The 21,734-nt window shown below is 34.5% G+C and overlaps 1 protein-coding gene across 1 annotated transcript in view; it reads left to right on the top strand.

Annotated features, from left to right (window-relative positions):
* The window catches only part of LOC109069068 (trafficking protein particle complex subunit 9-like), a 188,973-nt gene that overhangs the window by 166,452 nt on the left and 787 nt on the right, over positions 1–21,734 (top strand). The window contains 2 exon segments of the mRNA XM_042745691.1: positions 20,310–20,533; positions 21,697–21,733. Of these exon segments, the coding sequence (XP_042601625.1) occupies positions 20,310–20,533; positions 21,697–21,733 (261 nt within the window).

The following is a 21,734-nucleotide window of genomic DNA, read 5'->3' on the forward strand; positions in this document are numbered from 1 at the left end:
AAATATAATGGGTCTATCATATTTTCAGAAAAATGAACCATTGACTGCTCTGGCCCCTAGGGTCGTCTGAATGTAAATAATTTGGAGCATAGTTAGTTAATGTAGCATTTCAATCCATTTCTGTAGGAAAAGTAATGGAAATGGCTCTATTTTTGGTTGGATCAGGTGTTATACGAGGTCATTTCCCCAGTAAATGAATTTCTGGGGTTTGGACAGGAGCTCACCCGCTCCGGGACTCAGGGTTAAGTGACTCCACTCATAGACTCACCTCTGGGGAACTGAACTCACTGCACTATCATGTCAAATCTATTTCCTGAGCTTTGCGCTGCTGAGTATTTAAATCAGCCGTCTGCTACTTTCCAGCAGTTTTAACACACGGTACACTAGAGCTTTCAGTGTGATCTCGATGAGTCTGGGTCTTTTGGTTGGTGTCAAAGTGGTTTTCATGAAGGAACCACACCCGGGTCCTCTTGTTTCAGTTGTTTGTTCAAAACCTTAAGTTTGAGTTTTCCCTGCTTTTCATTGATGACACAAATATGCACAGAAAATGCGCTTTAGGCAGTACCATTAATGGTATAGCTTTGTATCTTATCTCACCTTGAAGGGTGTGTATTACCAGCAGCCAATCAAACTTCAGCTTATAATGTCAAATCTGAATGGCCGATCATTCCGAAAAATGGCAGATACTTGGAAGGCATCTCAATTAAGCTGTGTATTAAATTTGGTGAGAATCGATCACAAGGTGGGGCTACAACGTGGTTTTAGCCTATACATCTTATGTCTATAAAGCTGATGGTGATATTTGTTGTTTTTAGGTTGTGTAACCAAAATCTAACATTAAATCAATGTCAAATTGGCATCAAATACTGACGTCCACCCGGTTTTCATTCTTAACCAAAATGCAACATCTGTCCGATGTCATGTCCAGCGTCAACCTGATGTTATATTGAAATCCTGTGCCTGCTGGATGCGATTCCATTTCTGTGTGTAAACGTTTCCACCACCTACTTTTAGAACTTGTCCTATGTTGTTTGTCAGATTTGCACAAAATTGGGTATCCAACAAACCAAAGTATCTTAAGCTCCAGTGCACAGTTTAAGCCCCCCCCCCCATGTGAACAGAGACCTGCAACGACCTTGATACAGTGCTTTCAACTCATTTTAGTTCTCTAATGTGATGTATATCTGAAGGAAACTTGAATTTAATACAGTATATTATAAAAATGGTCTCAGTATAAACAAGTCAGCTGTAACTTGAAACCAATTTTGTAGGTAATGGAATTTGGTTTAATGATCAGACAAACACTATTTGGTTTTCTTTAGAATAACATGCACAGATGAATCATTCACAACACCAGGAACAAGTGTGTTAAGAATATATTTCATGTTGACTTTAAATTCACTCTAGAAATGAGATCAGGCTAGTAGTGGATGAATCAGGCTATGAATCACTCAACAAGTTTTTAACTGTTAAAAAGAAGAAATCCTATGCAACTAAACCGTAGTAGTAACCAGTTAACTGAAGATCTAGCAAATCAGACACCTATTTGCCCGCATTGATTCTTCCCATCAGTATTCTGTTTCTACCTCCTCCTTTTTGTCTAAACTAAGTATTTAAAGTGCAAGCGTTCACCTCTGAGTCTGTGAAGCGGCATCAAACGTGCTCCTCACCCTCTCTGCTTTGATGTGTCATTTTTATGTTCTTAATCATCGCAGACATTGTCATCAGTATTTTGTCCCTTTCTCTGCAACTTCCTGCTTCTGATCAATTAGAGAGAGAGAGACCTTTAATGTTGTGATGTAATTCACTTAATCAAAACTGATTAAGGTCAAAAAGCGAAGCTTAAACTGTCTGGAGACAGAATAATGAAAGGACTCGATGTACTCTGCTTTCATCCCTTTTTGTCTGCTGTTTGCTTTCTTGTAGTCTTGTAATTTCATCTTCCTCCCCTTCTACGTCAGTATGTTTCCACAGATAATAACTGCACTCACTGTCAGTTTCGACAGCAGCTAAATTTATGGTACGTTTAGAAAATGTAGCCAAAAAAGTCTCTTTTGTCAGTGTTAATAGCTATCTTTACCTGCATTTTAAGGTGTTATAGGTGCACTTCCGGCTCAAAGGATGTTTTAACAAGTGCGTGAGCAGCATTGTGATGCTGTCTTCTAAAATATATTCTTTTAGTGCATCATTTGCAGACAAGGCAATCCCAAAATACACTGCCACAAGGTCAGTAAAAAAGAGATACCAATCAAATACTGAACCGAGTTTAAAATCGTAAATATAAATTTTAAAACCAACCATTTTAACTAATATCTGAAGTAGTATGTATTGGTATGCATATTATACAAATTAAATTGCAGTTCTATAAACAGAAAGTCTTAAATTAACATTTTGTTATATATAAACTATGTAATTTGCAGAATATACATAAAATATATAGCGTACAAAATTTCAAATAAGAAAAGTTAAGTAATTTATTTACATTTTATTTTATATTTTTAACTAATTATTAAAAAAGATTATTATTACTACTATTTTTTTTTTTTGACGTTTTACATTGAATTCAGTACATACTTATGCTATCAGATGTGTCACTGGTTTCTATTTTATCAGCAGAATATACATAAAAATGCATAGCATACAAAATTAAATAAAAGCTTGATTTAATACAGAAGTACAGAATATTTGCAGAATATGCATAAAAATACATAGCATACAAAATTTTAAGAAAGGGAGGGTGGGGAACATTTTAAATAATTTTTTTTACATTGTTTTAAAGTTTTAATTTATATATTTATTTATTTATTTATAAAGTCTATTTTTAGAATTTTTTAATTGGATTCAGCACTGGCTCTGCTGTCAGATGTGTTATTTATTTATTTATTTATCAGACCGTGCTGAGTAGCTCTACCCACAGTGAAATCCCATTGGTCTAAAACCCATCAAATAAACATATTGGCTGACTGGCTATGATATTTGTTGCTTCTCACATTTTGCTCTCAGAGAGGGCATAAAAGTGCCTGTCACATCATGTCTGATTTGGACACCTCAACAAACCCTGGGTTAGAAATTAGGTTTCGTTATTCAGGACTAGACGTTACTTGTTGTGCCAGTGTGCACCTGCTAAAATCCTGATAGCATTAGAGCCTCTGATATTCATTCTGATAGGCGCCCAAATGAGTTTCACCTCTCATTAGCTGTTTGACATGATCTGTTTGTGCTTTCCTACAGGGGATGGCTTGAGCTTTCTTCTTCAATGCAGCCCAGTTATTATTAGGCAGTTATTAATAGTCGTTCAGGCTTTTCTAAAGCATGGCTCATCCAATCAAAATGTTATAGTCTGAATTATTAATTTTATAAAAAGTGTTTAACTTAGGGCCTTAGGGTACTCATTTGTGTTCACTTTTACTCTGCACTTTAACTTTGAAATTATAATTTAATAATGACAACATTACTTAAAAGTTGTAAACCCAAAGCCACTCGTGCGGTTAAAGTCATTTCACTTTCCTTTAAATTACATGCTGGATCCATGCAGTGGTTATGTAAGTATCTAACCATATGCAGCTCTTCTAATGAAGAATGTTTTCATTAGCTTCTGTAATCAATTGTTGACAGTGATCAGCTCAGATCCACCAGTTTCTTATTGACTTCTAGTGTTGTTTATTCCAGGCTGAGGTCAGATGAGTTAGTAAGCGCTGATAATTGTGGCCATCAGCTGCTGACTTGTGACAGTAAAGCTGTGATTGGGAGGTTGATTAGATACATGATCGGATGTGTTGTGTTAATGACTGGACCATGATTGGACACACTAGGTCATCAACTCTGATGGCTCGACATGATAAAAATGGTGTGCATGTGTGTAAGCGTGTACTTTGTATGTGTATGGAGAGCAGCATACTATCTGCAACCCATTTAATTCTGAATCATGGATAGGACTTGGATATTAAGTACCTGTGCTGGGCTTTGCCTTATTTTATTTTATTTTATTTTATTTTATTTTATTTTATTTTATTTTATTTTATTTTATTTTATTTTATTTTATTTTATATTTATTTATTTATTTATTTATTTATTTATTTATTTATTTATTGTTTGGTTTTGGTTTTATCTAGATTGTTTTTTTTTTTTACATTTAATTTAAATGATTTTTTTGTTTGTTTGTTTTGTTTTGTTTGTGAGTAAAATAAAAGTAGGATGAGATCTGAATTTAGTACAAGTGCTGGACATTAACTTATTCTCCTCAACTTTCAAACTTCCCGTTTGTTTGTTTGTTTGTTTGTTTGTTTGTTTAATAAATTAATTTATTTAATTTTTGTTTTATTTTATTTTTAGTAAATAAAAGAAAAGTAGGATGGGACTTGATTCTATCTTCACTATATTCAGTATATTTACAATAAGACAAAAATGTGTTAGAAAGTGTAACACTTATGCGGTAAGGTTCATTTAATGCACATATTTAAAGGACTAGCTAACATGAAATATGTATACTTACATTTGCCTCCAGTTATATAAGGCATTTTTGTCCTGTATGCGTGTAAACGCAAGGATAGCAAAGGGCAGCCGCTTTCTAGCTGTAAAGCCCACAGCATTTCAAATAAAGTGGATTCATGTGCTGTTGAGAGAAGACCTGCAATTAAAGACAAATCCAGACCTGCAATCAGTGCATCCTGTGCCTCGCTTATGACTCATACCATTTAATGAAGGAAATAAACAAGTGTGTGAGAGTGTGTCTATATATTTATATTTTACAGTGTGGGTCATATAGACTGATTTTATGATGCTTTTTGGTGTGTTTGTCCTTTTCAGATTCTTCAAATATTGTCCTTTTTTGTTACATTTCTTAAGCTTCATAGGCAGAATTTATTGATTATGATCTGCAGTTCCTCAGTTGTTTTCTAGATCTATAACCCTGCAGTCTTCAGTAAGTCGAGCTGTGTTGTGAAGGACGCATCCTGGTGGGAACGAGCTAATTGTTTGGCTGTATTTTGCCATAGCTCTCTGTGGTAACATGAGGTGTGCTCTGAGACAGCAGCATATGATGGATAATGCTGTTGTTGTTTTGACTTTTAACATCCAAGGACAGCAAATCCATTTAGGGACTTTATATTTTTAACTTGTCGGAACGATAGCATAATTTTATGATTTGTCATTCTCTACTGCTCGTAAACTGATGTTACGGTTCATATCATGTCAGAAGCGTTTGGTTATTTATATGAACCTATTAAATGTGTTTTCTAGTGTCTCTGCTTAGGACCACAGTGGCATGAGATGGGTTTATGATTTCATTTTAAGTATGTTTGTTTACAGAGTTTCTCTCCATATTTATTTTATTTTATTTTAGCATGTTTCGTATTTATTGTAATTTATTTTTAGCATGTTTTTATTTATTTTTATTTTGCTTTTTTGTTGTGCATTTTCTCTTTCTTATTTTAGATTTTCTCTTATTTTATTTTAGACTTTCTTATTGTTTTTGAGCATTTACTTAGTTTTGTATTTTATTTGAATTTTCTCACTAAATTTCGTTATTTTATCTTATTTAGTTTAGTTTAGTTTAGTTTAGTTTAGTTTTGTTTTGTTTTGTTTTTTGTTTGTTTTTGTTTTGTTTTGCTTTTCTTTACTTTTCTTTTCTTCTTTTCTCTTCTTTTTGGTTTCATTGTTTTTTGTTTTTTTTTTTTTTTTTTTTTTTTGCATTTTCTCCCCAGAAACAGCACTTGCAATATAACCATCATGGTGGGTCAAATTGGTGAATATTCAAATATGGGTGGACATATGTTAATGAACTCAAAGTGACTTCTGAATGAGCTGCTTTTATTATTTAGTTTGAGTAAATGTTCTGGACAGACTCTGTTTGGGTGGCAGAAAAACTGTCTGTGATGTGTGTCCTCATTACATGTCCAATCCTGACAGCTTCACTCAGTTCAACTTCTGCTTCACCATGTTCGTCACCCATAGAAAGTCTGAAAACTTTGTCTCAGAGAACTTTCCATTGAGGGGAGAAAAAAAAACAATCTCTGCGGGAAAGGGATATTTTTCTGAAGCAGGTGGGCATGGAAACCAGTCATTGATAAAATGGCTAAAATGTTATTTTGTTTCTTTGGGTTGGACATTTTTAAATGTAATAACTCTCATGTCATCTGAACTGGTGTTTGAAGGGTATTTACTCTTTTTTCAGGTAAAAATAGTACAAAGTTTTTTAGTTTTGGTACTGTGTGTAAGTATGGGAGTCTGTATTTTCTCAGTCAAGACATTTTGAACATTTATCACTGTGCACCTATGGAGTCTTTGTGTTAAAGGTGTACTGGGTGTACTGACATCCTTCAGTATACAGAGCCTTAGTTTAGACAAGTATGTGGCGCTGATAAACGTCTGTATAGGGACCCATAATGTTTACATCAATTATCTGTGCCATTATGTGTTATTATTCAGGGAGATATATAAACACATCAACAGTTTAACTAACTTAATTTTCTTCATACTGTTGCTCTACCATATAATATCTTGTATAATTTGCATTCATGTATGAGTTGGCTGTTAAATAGACACTGCAGCTAAAAATTCCCCAGCTAAATTTTTTCTAGTTTTTATTTATTTTTATCTATTTTTTAATTTTGGTAGATTTTAATTTGTAGGATTTTCCAAGTAATTGTGTGTTTTTGAGATTTGAATGGACATTTCCTTCAACCCTAAAACACAACACATTCAACTCAAAATGTCAGAATTTAAAAATGTCTAAATTGTTAAAAAAAAAAGAAAAAATTGTCAGAAATCAATATCACAAATTCCTTTATTTTCACATGGTACATTGGACTTTTCTTAGAGTCATTTCTAGGTTTTCATTTTTTTATGTTTTTTAGACAATTTTTAGATCGTAATGTGTAAGATTTTAAGTATTTTGGGGGGGGGGGGTATTTTTAGGTTTTACATGCAAATAGAAGGATTATTTTCTAGGTTTTTGAGACAAATAGTAGATTTCAATTTTCAGAATTTTTCCACAAAATTTCTAGGTTTAATTGTTTAGTGTTTTCAAATAATTGGTAGATTTTAATGTTGTAGGCCTGTCAAGTAATTTGTGGGGTTTTATTATTTTTTTTTTTTAAATAATTATTACATTTTTATTCTTTGTTTTATTGGGTAATTGTTTTTAGTTTTTAAGTAATTTGTAATTTTTTAGAAAATTCTTAGACTGTAATGTGTAGGCTTGTATATTTTCAGGTTAATATTTTAACTTGTACGCTTTCGAAAAATTTCAATTTCAATTATTATTATTTTTTTTAATTTACAGATATTGCTTTCTCATCATTTTGAGGTTTAATTATTTTGTTTCCATGTCATTTGTATGTTTTGTTTTTAGATTTTATGCAATTTGTCCATTTAGTTTTTATAGGTTTTCATGTATTATGTAATTTCTAAGTTTTCATTTGTACGTTTTTTCAGGTAACGTGGGGGTTTTAATTAGTAATTTTCAGGTAGACAGGTAGAGCTACACTGGGAGATAATGTAATGTGTATAAACATTTTTAGTTTATTGAACCGCCACTTTTATTGGAAGAGATCTAACCAACCCCAGTTTGCTTTTTAATGTAAAATCGTGTTTCCTTGCAGCTTGCTAAGTGTCTCAAACAAAACTCTTGAGAATGATTCAAAGACTCAGTGCCATCAACCTCACAAACATTAGCAAACCCAACAACTGTTGTACATCCCCCAATGAGCAGAATGTAGCAGTTTTACGTGATGTTAAGTGCTTGCGTTCCTGTACATCTCAATCCTATCTTTCTCTAACTGTGTAATCAGTGCAAACTGTTTACCTCATTAAAGCACCCGCACACAGAGATGGTGACCAAGGACAAAAGTGATTAGATTGTTTAAATGGATTGTGTTTGCGTCTGTGTGTGTTGTTTATTCATGGGTCCTGTAGCTTTTTTTCCCCCTGCACATTAAGTGTTCAGAATAGCACATACAGTGTCTCATTTACATAATTAGGCTAAGACAACGGCGAGATTGAGGAGAACGCTGGAGGAGAGCGTGTCCCGCGATGGAGATTTTCCAAAGTAATTTTAAGTTGATTGTTTTTGCAATTTAAAATAAAGCACTGCTGTTTTCTTCCACCACCTTTCGCATCATCGGAAAAAAAGTGGCGTCCTCTTTACCCTCCGAGGTGTGCTTCGCATTCCAATGCCATAATTACATACATTAGCATGTGTGTATGCATACATGCATGTTAAACAACTCCTCCAAGTATGAAAACGGCATGTCGCAGATGCTTAATAATTTGTTCCCACAATAGTCAAATACAGTATTTTCCCCCACTAGCTCGTGTCTTCCTCACAGATGCTGTCTGACTGATAAGAGCGGTCATTTTGTGCGTCTGTGTTTGTCTTTCCATTCACTCAACTTGTGTTGTTGCAGAAACTCCTGCCTCCATCCCTCGTACCCCTTCAGGCCAATTAGTGTCCGTCTTTTACTGAACTAACAAATATTTACAGGCCGGCTTTGTGCGGCTCACAGCTTGAATGATTCAAAGCTGTGAGGATAGAGCATTTTATGACAGGTATGAATGGTTTTTTGTGTCGTTTGGTCATTCATACGGAGTCATTGGGTTTGTTTTGCATGTGAAAGTCTGGTATATTGTGCATGGCTCTAAGCTTTTATAGAAGCTCACAGCTGTCTGTATGAAGCTCCTCGAGGGGGTTTGGAAGGCAGTACATGCCCTTTCAGAGGTTTGCAGTTTGGTATTTTCTTAATGGAATGTTACAGTCTGTTAACTTCAGGGTCTCAAGCAGCGTTAGCTAAAGGTGTCCTTGTTAATAAACTCATGGTATACTCGTAGGCTATTATCATAAGAGTTTATTTAATATTATACAGATATATATATAGTATATAGCCGTTTTTAGATTTAACCATAGTTTTTAATTTAATATAATAATATAAATATATATCATTAATTTATCATATATATAGCTGAAACATTTGTGTCCTTGTCCTATTGGTGATATATGTATAATAAAAAGAAAAGAGGAGACTGTATCATGTGAGTGGATCTTGGTTTTGTATTTTAAGTGATTTAATGGATTGACGCACCCAAACGAAAGATCAAGTGATGGAAGAGCGCTGTGCAAATGGCTTTGTGGAACTATAAAAACATATGTAGGGTACAACGGGGCTAATGGCGCCCTGGGGTAAAAGGCGCCTTTGATATTATTTTCATCTAAACCACTAGATGGCACAAAAATGTGGCATAGCACTTTCCAAAACATTCCCTTTTCAAGACGCAATTGCGCGCAGTAGCGCAAAGTTGATTCTGTGCTTACTTGATCTAATATTTGATGTTTTTTTAAATGTTGTAGATTTAAAATAGATTTTAAGATAGATTTAAACATAATTTTAGATGGAGTATTTGTATCAATACCATGTGCCTTTTACCCCGTCTGTGTGATAAAAGGCCCCCTTGCCACTTCACCCATTTTTAAGATTTTTAAACAAAATAAATAACTTTATTTTCACTAGAAATATGTTGCTTCATTAATGTTCAATACAACTGTATATATTTTTTCTGCAATTATACATTTTAGGCACAGTGAATAGCACATTTTTTTTCTTAAGGTGTGCCTTTAGCCCCGTTTACATAATTAATTACATCAGTATTTTTAGTACATTTCATTATTGTATAGTTTACAATATTTTTTAATTGTATTTTTAATTCATTGTATACATTATACCCTACATAGGACAAGCAGTTTTGATACATTATCCATTTTTCTGGTATATAAAAGTTATATATATAAAATTACATTATTATTTTCAGTGTATTTCATTATTGTCTGATTTACCATATTCTTTTTGTATATTTTAATTGTGTTTAGATGGGGTTTCTAACTGCAGAGATGAGACTTGCTGATATGTGAAGTTATTGCAATCATGAAAGTCTTCAGGAGCCGTTTCCCCCGAATCTTCTTGACCTATACTTACACAGTTAAATTTAAACTCCACAGCAGGTCAAACCAGGAATCAAATCAAATTATAATCCCTAGCGAATAATCAGGGAAGGCCACTCGGAAAGACAGTCGGCGTAACTGCTGATTGTGTTTGTGTGCGTGTGGGGTCGTTTTAAAGGTTTTGCCGGCAGCGCTTTGACTCTGCTCTGATCCTAGGTTGTGTAAAATGCCGCGAAATTGAAACTCCTAATTTGTGCCTGATAAAGAAGGATTTACCGCTAATAGATGGTTGGTGCAGCATTTAACAAAAGTGGTGATTTTACCCCTTTAGCAAGACCCCAGATTAAGAAGTCTCGTCAGGTAGCTATTGCCCTCTGATCCTGGCGGATAAAATGGTATAACATTTTTTATGGTTCTCATCAAAGATATGTTTTGTTCTTTGAAACTAGTTTTTTGTCTCTTTCAGATGGATTCAACCAAGATTTAAAAGCTTGTCGACCAATTTCCCATAGTTGCTGTGTGTTTATTTCCTCCTTCAAAACCTATTTAACAGACACTTTACATTTTCTCAGTGTGGATATTGGATATCGGCATTTTTCAGGAGTTGTGGCTCTGCGTTGTTGCGCATACATTTACAGCCGAAGGTGTTGGCGTAATTGAGCAGGTTTACAAGTCGGCGTTAGTGGTCGATGCTGCCGTCATACCTGCATCCACCCACATCAAATGCTTAATCAATTCTTCACCGGCAAACAGGATTATGAACAGAAGCCTTTGTGTGCTAGAGCTCCCGATGGAGACCCAGCTCTCGGCACCTAGATCCAATTGAGCTCCGTTCAACCTGTAGATCATTGATTGGCCCGATCTTGTTCTGTCGAAGACTTTTGTCCTTGTGGCAGATCCAGTCAGCCTTTCTGTTTGTTTCCAGCAGATTTATCTTACTAGTTAATTCTAGTCACCATTATATGATACAGATTGTTTCACAGTTGCTTCCCAGTCATAACAAAATCAATGCAAACAGCTCTAGTGACATATTAGTTGTTTGACTGGTGCTTATGGGCCCCTCAGGTCTTGGCATGTTTTTTGAACCAATCACCAGATGCAATGTGTTGGTAATCACTCTTAATATTCATAATCTTCACAGTCATGCTTTATAAATGTTGTGTGTGCAATAAGTGTCCTTTAATGCAGCATTCTGTATCATTGTGGTATTGAAATATTATATGTATTTTCATATCAATGTATTTGCATGACAACATCGCCCTCTTTTACAACTTTTTACAAGAATCTTGTGCCACTATAAATAGTGGTCATCATGCACACAATTTGATTTATGATTCTTTATTAAATGATACAAAATAAAAACATGAAATATGACATTTTGATTAAACACTTACATTTTATGTTTGTTAAATTAGCAGATGCTTTAATCCAAAGCACCTTAACAAATGAGGAATACAACAAGTAATCATCATAATGTTAAAAAAAAAACCATTATTTTAAAAAACATGCTGAAAACACAAATGTAACTTAAAAGACAATCATATGCATCTGTACTGGAAGTATTTTTGACATGTGGACTTTGTTTTACAGTGGAAAATTTGTCAGCAGTTATAAAGAAAATGAATATGCAATACATTAATTATTTATTGATCATTAAAACCAACAATTGGTGCATTGAGTTTCTTTGTCAAAATAATGCACTGGAATGCATTTTTTACATTTTGTAGTTTTATGCAATTTTATATCCCTACTAACAGATGTCCTGACATTCACTATGCAGGTCCACTGTAGAGATCTTAACACAGTTTTCCCATCCATGTAGGTTTTTTAGCTTATTTCTATGCTATCTGTGCATCTGATCTCATTTAACCCCACAGCAAAAGGAGAAAGTTAGAGAAAGACTGTGGCATTTACGAGTCTGTAATTAAATTTCACTTCTGTGGTTCCGCCCTCCAACACGTCGGTGTATTGCTGACAGAACGCAAACTCAGTACTACTGCAGCCTTCCCCGCTGCTACAGACACTGACAGCACACTCATTACAGCCTGATTCCTACATTTAATAACAATCATTTGTGCAAACAATTACCTAAAGCTTAGAGTTAAGAAGACACAGTGCTGTTCTCTAAGAGTAGTAAACTGCGCTTCAAAATATTTCATCTCCAAACACTTTTAAAGAAGTCGCCCCATTTTTAGAAATGTGTGTTTCTCCCCCAGTTTGGTTTATGTAGATATACATAGTGGCATTTTAGCCCAAGATTTTTAGATTTCAGTTGATTTATGCTGTAATTTATAATCAAAACATGCCTTTTTCTCAGAAAATGCCTTGTAATGACGCAGCCTTGATTCCCGCTCAGACTGATAATATCAGTCATAATGATGAACAGAATAAAGAGTAGTAAAAGCCTGAAGAGCTGTTGTCTATCTATTTTGAAGATCATAATTGCCATTTTAAGCAGATTTTTGGTTTGTTGAAAAATATTAGCTTGAGAAAGTGAATGAACCAAGAAGAGAGCGCAACATTGTGACATTAAAGTCCATTTCAAACTGACACAAGCTACAGGTCTGAAACTTAACTAATTTTTCAGAATTACCATTTTAATTTAAGTGTGCCATTTTGATATGTCTTAATGAAATTTTTAATTCATATCTGTCCATGTAAAATGACAACTGTTGGACCATGCAGGAGCCACCACTTTTAAAAAAAAGTTGCCCCATTTTTAGAAATAATTCGGAGCCTGGTGTGTTTGATTTGTGTAGGCATATATGGCAGCATTTTATTTGCATCCACCCAAGATTTTTAGACTTCAATTGATTTACATTAAATTTTCCTCCAAAAATGCTTTTAAGGACTGTAGTTTTCAAGACGCAACCTGTATTCACGCTCAAAGTGAATGAACCAAGAAGAAAATGTTACAATTTAGTCCATTTCAGGGCAACACAGACAAACTACAGGTCTGAAATGTACCTAAAGTTAAGCAATAGTCATTATATTTAAGTGTGCCATTTTGCTTTGTCGCAATTAAATTTTTAAATGACAGTGTCAAATGACAACTGTAGGACCAAGCAGAAGCCTCTCTGCCAAGTGGTCATGTTGGCAATGTGTTGGCAAGCAGTAAGTGGCAATTCATCCTTGGCTAGTGCTGATTTAATATCTGCCCAAGTGGTGGATTTCGCCAGTCTGGGTTAAGTGCAAACAATAGAAATTGGATAAAGCCTGTATTAAATATACTGACATTTAAATTTTTGTGCATTTGACAGATCCAATATGGCACTTGAGGTTACAGAAAATGGCCTGAAATTGTTAGCAACATATTTATTAATTTATTTAAAGTTATTTTTTGCCCAAATAGAATGGGTTATGTGCTGCTTGAACCCTGCACTGTCATTTATTCCCTCTTAAAAGATCTGCAGTGGCGTGTCATAGATCCCCAGAATCTTCAAAGGAGGACGATGAACAAATCATTTAGGGCAGTGGATCTAGATTAGATTAATCATTCGTAAGGCCAAATGAAATTTCCAGTAGACACGGACCTCCTGCGGAGAACATTTCACATCCACTCCAGACTTCCCTTTCTCTTTTTATGTGCTGCTTTGCTCATTTGTCAGCTCTGTAGAGCACTTTCATGGCGTAACCTTGCCAAGCGCCGTTTTCCCTCCGTCATTGATCAGCTCTGTAGGTTGTGTTCGTCAAAGCGGCCATATTTTCACAGCTGAACAGACACCGTAACCTGTGTTTATGATTCAGGCATAGCTGATTATTGATCAGTGTCTGTCAGGTTAGCTGAGCATTGAAAACCATTCTAAAATGAGCTTCGTACTGTTGGAGTCTCCTTGGGTTTTTCTAGTAATTTTTTGGTGTGTGGGCGAACAGGAAATATAATATATAGTACTACATTTTTTTGTAATTTTAGCTTGCAATGATAATAATAAAATTGTAAATTAAAATAAAATGAATTACTGTGCGTGTGTGTTGTGTATAGTGGCAAAAAGTGACGTGACATTCAAAAAAAAAAAAAAAAAAAGTTAATGTTTTGGAAATGTAAACTGATATTTCTAATCATTTTGGCCACCTGTGTGTGTGTGTGTGTGTGTGTGTGTATACATATATATGTATATATATATATATATATATAACATATATATATATATATATATATATATATATATATATATATATATATATATATATATATATATATATATATATATATATATATATATATATATATATATATATATATATATATATATATATATATATATATATATATATATATATGTGTGTGTGTGTGTGTGTGTGTGTGTGTGTGTGTGTGTGTGTGTGTATATATATAATTTTCCGTTTTTGTAGTTCCGTGTGTGTGTTCTCTGCTGTGTGTGTGCACTTTGGATGGGTGTATTATAAAACTTTAAATGCAGAGCACAAATTCTGAGTATGGGTCACCATACTTGGCTGTATGTCATGTCACTTTCATATGTTTATGTTAGATTTTTTTGTATTGTTCTGCTCAGTGAACCTTTGAATTGTTTGTTTGCAAAAGTTTGAGCCTGGAGCTTCTTTATCTTTCAATGCAGGGATGCGTTTTGCTGCCTCTATGAATTTGTTTGTCACTTTTGTTGATTGTGAATATCCAGCCATATCAGGCCAGAGCCAAGGGAAGAATGTGGCAGGATGGATCCAGTAGAGGAATTCTGCCATAAAAGAATAATTAAAGCTGGAAATGAACAGGAGTGATTCTGAGTCGAGATGAATTCAGTGTCGTCCAGAACAGGAAGTTCTGATTTGATCAGACTCTCTCTGGATAAAGCCAGAGGCTCTCAGCCAAGTTTGATGCCAGTCTCTTTATTTCATAGCCATTGTAAACGTGACAGTGCTGGAATATAATAGATTGAACAAATAAAAGGCTTCCATCCTCATCTGCTTGATCAGATGTAAGACTTGAGATTTGTGTGGATGTCATGTACCATGCTTCTTCATTTCAAAAAGTATTGCAGTTAAAACTTTTATTTCTTTTTTTGTAAAAATGTAAAAGATTTATACTTTTATTAATTTTTTATATTAAATGTATAATTTAAGATTTGTATTTATTTTTACATTTTAAAAATAACAATTCGAACTTAGTCTTTTAAGTCGTGTAAGCTTAGTCACTTAAGCTTAATTTTCTTTGTATCTTTGGTTTTTGATACAAATTCTAAAAAGTCTGATATGTTGAAGTATGTATGTGTATATATATACAGTATATATATATATATATATATATATATATATATATATATATATATATATATATATATATATATATATATATATATATATATATATATATATATATATTATTTTTCTTAATAAAGTTTACATTTTGTAATTTGTATATTTGTGACCCTGGACAACAAAACCAATCTTAAGTGTCAATTTTTCCAAATTGAGATTTATACATCATCTGAAAGCTGATATATAAGCTTTCCATTGATGTATGGTTTATTATGGATAGGACAATATTTGACCGAGATACAACTATTTGAAAATCTGAAATCTGAGGTTGCAAAAAAATCTAAATACTGAGAAAATCCCCTTTGAAGTTGTCCAAATGAATCCTTAACAATGCATATTACTAATCAAAAATTAAGTTTTCATATATTTACGGTAAGAAATTTACAAAATGTCTTCATGGAACATGATCTTTACTTAATATCCTAATGATTTTTGCCATAAAAGAAAAATCGATAACAATACATCGATAGCAAACATTACAATGACATCATCAGTGATGGTAAGATTTCTGAATGTCGAAGTGACCTGCATTAAAAAAAGTGCCAACTGAAAGATTTTATTCTGACCTGTTCACATCCTTAGACTCAGATAAGAGCTTTTTTACTAGTTGAAACTCATAATTACGGTAATTCAGTGGGGATTTTCAAACTTTAATGTCAAATTTAAGTGCTACAGACATCTGTTAAGCAGTCGGAGCTGAATTAATTGGAGAATTTTGTGAAGACGAAGAAAAAGAAGTCTGAGGGATTTGAAGTCTGAGTGCCACTTTGAAGCATTGTAATTAATTGATCTTATATAACCATTCAGAGTCTACCACACGTTTTAGGTGCTCGATGATTCAGCCGTGACAGTGAGAGATATCCCTCTTGTTCTTTCAGCGTTGATTAATAGTGGCGCGTCGACCGGCCTGAACTGCGTTTGAAGGACGTTGCTCTCCTCTATAGCTTTGCAATTCAGAACGAGCAGATTGAAAAGGGTCTTTTGTGTCCCTCAGACCTGATTCCCACTAGTGCTTCTTTCAGCGTTGAGTAGTGCACTTGAGAACATGTGCCCTGATCTTGAAGAAGACAAGACGGATGTTTCCTTTAGCCTTGTGAAATAAAACTCTCGAGCAGGTACGGCTCTAGTGTGATTGTAGTGGCCTGAAAGCACCAGACACCTTCATGTTTGCCAGCCGAGAGTCAGCGCTAATGTGGAGGAAATGAGATGAGAAGATAAACTCTTGCTGAGGTCGCCCGCCTGCTGATTCTGTGCTTTTATATAGATTTCCAAGTAAAATTCATGCTGTTACATGACAGCACTCCACCTTAGTATAACTCAGCTTAATAATTCATCTAAATGACCACATGGTTAAACATTTACAGGAGGGCTGTTAATAGATGGCTGACATTTATGTTCTAGAATCTAAGAAAGCTTAGGACCAAGTTTATCCAGACCTTTAGGTAGAAACCCTTCTGATCTGGTTAGTAAGAGTTGGTTCGAAACCATTTGCATGCATATCATGACCAATGTACCAGAGGAAATCCAGAGGATTTGTGCTGTTTCAGAGTGCAAACTATATGATGATTTTAAGAATGTCTACTTATATTATTAATAATAACAATGATATATAATAGATAATGATACGAATATACCGTCTAGTACTGATGCAAAGTGGCCTGCTGTTGCTATGTTAACCGCCTCAAATGGGCGCAGCTTCTGTTTGCGAGCTTTCCTAGTGAAAAATATGAACTTGTCGTCTAACTTTTAGTCATAGAGAAATGTTGTTTGTTTAGGTTAAAGTGTTTTGATGGTCGAGTCTTAAACAGCAGCTCAGATTCCTGTAATACACAGAACTCCTGCAAACTCCAGGAATCAGTCTGCGCACCTGGCTTTGCCGAGTCAGACGGTTTTCCGGCCTTCATGCTTTCCAGCACTTTTACTGCGTCTGCTCGGTGCCACAGACGGAGCTGGTTGCCATGACAACCTGTTCCCTTTTTGTGTGTGTGCTGTGACAATGTGGTCACCCCCGAAACCACTCTAGAGCAACAGCCACCACAACAATGCTGACGTGGTGAACCTGAGAGAGAGATCAGCAGAATGTGAAGTGCATAACCACCTAGCAACACACGAGTAAACACTACTCCCATTTCTTCAGAGAATGTCATAATGAAGTTTTTGTATGGAGTTTGCATTTCTTTGCATGTCTGATTGCCCTTTTTCTCTATGTCTTTGTTCTGTTCATCATTATGGAGGAATATATCCACCCGTCCACAGCTGATCTACCTATCATTTTCACATCCCCTAGCAACAGCTCTTTATAATACTAAATATAACACTTGGTAAGGTGTCGCAGCAGAGCCGTGTGTGTACATGCATATGGAGCAGCTGTATGTTGCAGCGTATTGTTTCCATACAGATCCAGCTGTATCCATGGGCTTTTGTGTGCTGTAGCTCTCACTGAAATATGACATTACAATAATTGTGCTTTCTGATGCCAGTCGTCTTGACAAAGAATAGTCCAGATCAAATTTCAGCATAAAATCAAAAGAAAGAGTATTACGAATATTAAACTGGCCCTGTTTTATGGCACTCTTTTCATGACAATTAAGCATATTTTTCACCTAAATGAACATTACTGTAATGCACCCTGAAATGTATGTAAAAAAAATGCTTGTTTTTGTAATTTTAAATTTTTGTCAATTTTGATTCTCATTAGACTTTCATGAGCACAATCCAATGATTTTAATTAAGAAATTAATTTTTAAAATGCTGCCATGCATAAATGTTTGTTTGTTTATTTATATTTATCTAATCTATTTCATTTTATTTACTTATTTATTATATTTTGCCTTACAGTAATGAGAATGAGAGTGAATGTTAAAAGGTTAACATTAGGTTAACAAAAGGTAAAAGGTTAAAAAGAACAGCATTTATTCAAAATAGAAATCTTTTGTAACAATAGGCTTATACACTAACATTTTACCGTTTGGTGTAGCTGCTGTTCTTTTGAAACTTAATAAAAATATATAAAAATAGAAAAACGTTATTTTAAATTGCAATAACATTTCACAATATTGCTGTTTTTTCTGTATTTTTTAATCAAATAAATGAAGCCTTGATGAGGGTAAGAGAATTGTTAAAAAAATATATATATATAAAAACTTACTAATCCACAGTAACCTAAACCTTTATTTATTTAACAAAAACAACATTTTTTTTTCATAATCCAGTTCAGTCAACTCAAAGTTGCGCCCTATTTTCAGCTAAATATTGTTTCATACATCACATTATTTGGATGGCTAAGTGACGATGTGTTTTGTGGCATTTAAAAACAAAGCATTAAATGAAACAGGAGTTATTGGAACGAATCTTGATTGAACAGCTTGTGTTTAGTCGGTGCCGGTGGCATTGTTCTGTTCCAAAAACGCTTTCTGTTTTTGGTGAAATGCTATTTTGGGACTTGAAATAACATTTGGGTTTGCAGAGTGGAAAACTTTATTTCACCAAGTCTTACATCAGTCAGGAAGGGACCATGCGAAGCAAAACATTTGGGCTCGGTTTATAACAAAAGCTTGACATTTGCCTTCTCGGTTTTTGATAGCGACTGTTAAATCATCTTTACCCAAACAGACAGCTGTACCTGCCGAGACATCTACAGCTGTCCTGTCAATGAGAGATTATTGAGCTGCTGTAGTCCTGCGGGGCAGGCTGTCTGTCTGTGTGTCACTGACAGAGGCCCACAGGGACCGCATCTCCCAGCATGCCGCTCTCCGGGGACGGGGCTCGTGTGACAGCTCGAAGAGACACAGAGAACTCCTCATCGTGATAGATAGCGACAGCTGAGAGCAGCTTTCTTCACTATCAGTAGCACAAAACCTAGATTATTTCCTCTTTCCTCTTTGTTTTTAGTGAGCGTTCATTCATGATCTGCTCTGAGATCAGTGCTGGTGCATCATGGGTTGCCACTGTTGACTCTCTGAGAGTTTATGATCAACTGAAACAGTCTAGTAGATGTTTTTGTAGGTTTCGTGTAATTGTAAAGGCTTTGTTCATCCAAGATTTGTCATCATTTACATTTAAACCTGTGTGATTTTCTCTTCTGTGGAAATAAAAGGACATCTGTTCTTTTTCTTACAATAATAGTGAATGTGGACTCAAGTCGTTGAGCTGCAAAAATGTTAAAAATAGTCCAAATTACAATAAGTTTTATTTCTAAGGTTTTTGAAATTATAATAATTATAACAAAAATACTTACATTGTCAAATATGTATGAAAAAAATGTATGTTTTCTATTTGAATATGTTTTAATATGTATTGTATTCCTTTGATGCAAAGCTGAATTTTCGGCATCATTACTCCAGTCTTCAGTATCACATCATCCTTCAGAAATCATTCTAATATGCTGAATTGCCACACAGAATCATTTCTTATTATTATCAATATTGAAATCAGATGTGTTGCTTAATAATTTTTGTAAAAACTGTGACATTTTTTTACTCAGGATTTTTTGATGAATAGGAAGTTCAAATGAATTTAACAGAATTAAAACAGAAATCTTTTGTAACATTATAAATGTCATTACTGTCACTTTTAATCAATTGCATGCATACTTGTTAAATAAAAGTTTTAATTTCTTTAGGAAAAAAATTACAGACCCCAAACTTTTGAATGATAGTTTGTATACTGTATATATGAATGAACTTATCACCATTTCAAGTGGTAGCATTCATTCATAGTGGTGAGGTTCATACGGTTTTTAATAAATCACTCCGTGAGTAATGAGTGCTGTGTGTTTAATTGTATTTAGTGGCTTTATGAACCATTTGAAGGCAAAGTTTGAATTACATTAAAGATGAATAGTTTTGAATAGAGAGTTTGTACGGGTGATTTTTTTTTTTTTTTTGGGTTGGGGGGGGTGTAGTTTTGAGAAATGTGTTACAGGATTGAGGTAATGTGCAGTAGAGAAAACAGTAGCTTGTGTTTGTGATGATTTCTGAATGACTTCTTATTGCGCTTTAGTTTTCCAGTGCATGTGAGCTGAAGAGTTGTGCATGTCTGTACTGTGTTTCAGCAGAGAAGACTGCTCTAGCTTCTCTGAACGCCTCTGTCTCTCTGTCTGCAGATGTTGTGGTTAACGGAAAGCCGTGTGACTGTGACGTGATCGCTGACTGCAGGGTCGGGGACGCTGTGCCATTAGAGGTGAAACTGACCAACCGCAGCAAGAGTGCCGTCGGACCGTTCTCTCTGACCATCGTTCCCTTCCAAGACTATCAGAATGGAGTCCAAAACTACGACCTGCAGGATGCCGTCACTTTCATCGGCTCCAACACCTTCTACATCGGCACGGTGAGCAGCAGGACACTGTCTGAGCCGGGTCACATCCTCAACACATGAGGAACGTTTAGCTCTCAGTCACAGGCCACTTACATATACAGTGTGTTGAGCAAGGTTTCTTACAAAAGAAATCCTCATTTAGTTTTCCACAATAATTTTCCATCCTCTTTATACTCACTATATAATTAAAATGTAATTTCAAATGTTGTGTAATTTAAATTAGTCATTTGTTTGTACAGACAATAATTACAAGGATTAAATCATACCCCTTTAGATTAAAATGTTTTTAAGATCATGAGACGCATACATTCAGTTATACGTATCTAAATTTTTAACTTGTAGTTTATGTGAAATTATGTAAGAAATATAGAATAGAACAGAATAGAACAATATTTAATACATGCCATTTTAAATTTATATTTATATTGAATTATTACTTCTGCTACTGGTGGTATTATTATTACTATATGTGACCCTGCACCACAAAACCAGTCATAAGGGTCAATTATTTGAATTTGAGATTAATATATCATTAATCTGAATAAATAAATAAGCTTTCCATTGATGAATGGTTTATTAGGATCGGACAATATTTGGCCGAGATACAACTATTTGAAAATCTGGAATCTGAGGGTGAAATCGAAATACTGAGAAAATCACCTCTAAAGTTGTCCACATTAAGTTCTTAGCAATGCATATTACAAATTAAAAATTAAGTTTTGATATATTTATGGTAGGAAATTTAAAAAATATCTTCATGAAACATGATCTTTACTTAATACCTTAATGATTTTTGGCATAAAAGAAAAATCTATAATTTTGACCCATACAATGTATTTTTGGCTATTGCTACAAATATACCCCAGCAACTTAAGACTGGTTTTGTGGCCCAGGATCACATATAGTGTTTTACTAGTCCATTTTCCAAAAAAAATAATAAAAAAAGGTAGATTGAATCTCAAATAAAATGAGGTCTGAGCCCTTTTCAAGACCATGAATTCCAAAAATGAATTCCCGTTCACTCTGTTCACTTTTTGGTCTGAGTTTGGTTGTTTTAAAGAGGACAGACTGTTTGCTTCTGCAGCTGTAAGACTTGTCTTTTACGGCCACAGGTCATGTATGTGAGGAGTGTGTAGGTTGCAGGTGTTTGAGGAGTGTGATGTTCTCATCCGCAGGTGAACCCTACAGAGAATTCAGTGTGTGTGGGAGCCCT

The sequence above is a fragment of the Cyprinus carpio genome, chromosome B19 (genome assembly GCF_018340385.1).
Source record: "Cyprinus carpio isolate SPL01 chromosome B19, ASM1834038v1, whole genome shotgun sequence".
Lineage (NCBI taxonomy): Eukaryota > Metazoa > Chordata > Actinopteri > Cypriniformes > Cyprinidae > Cyprinus > Cyprinus carpio.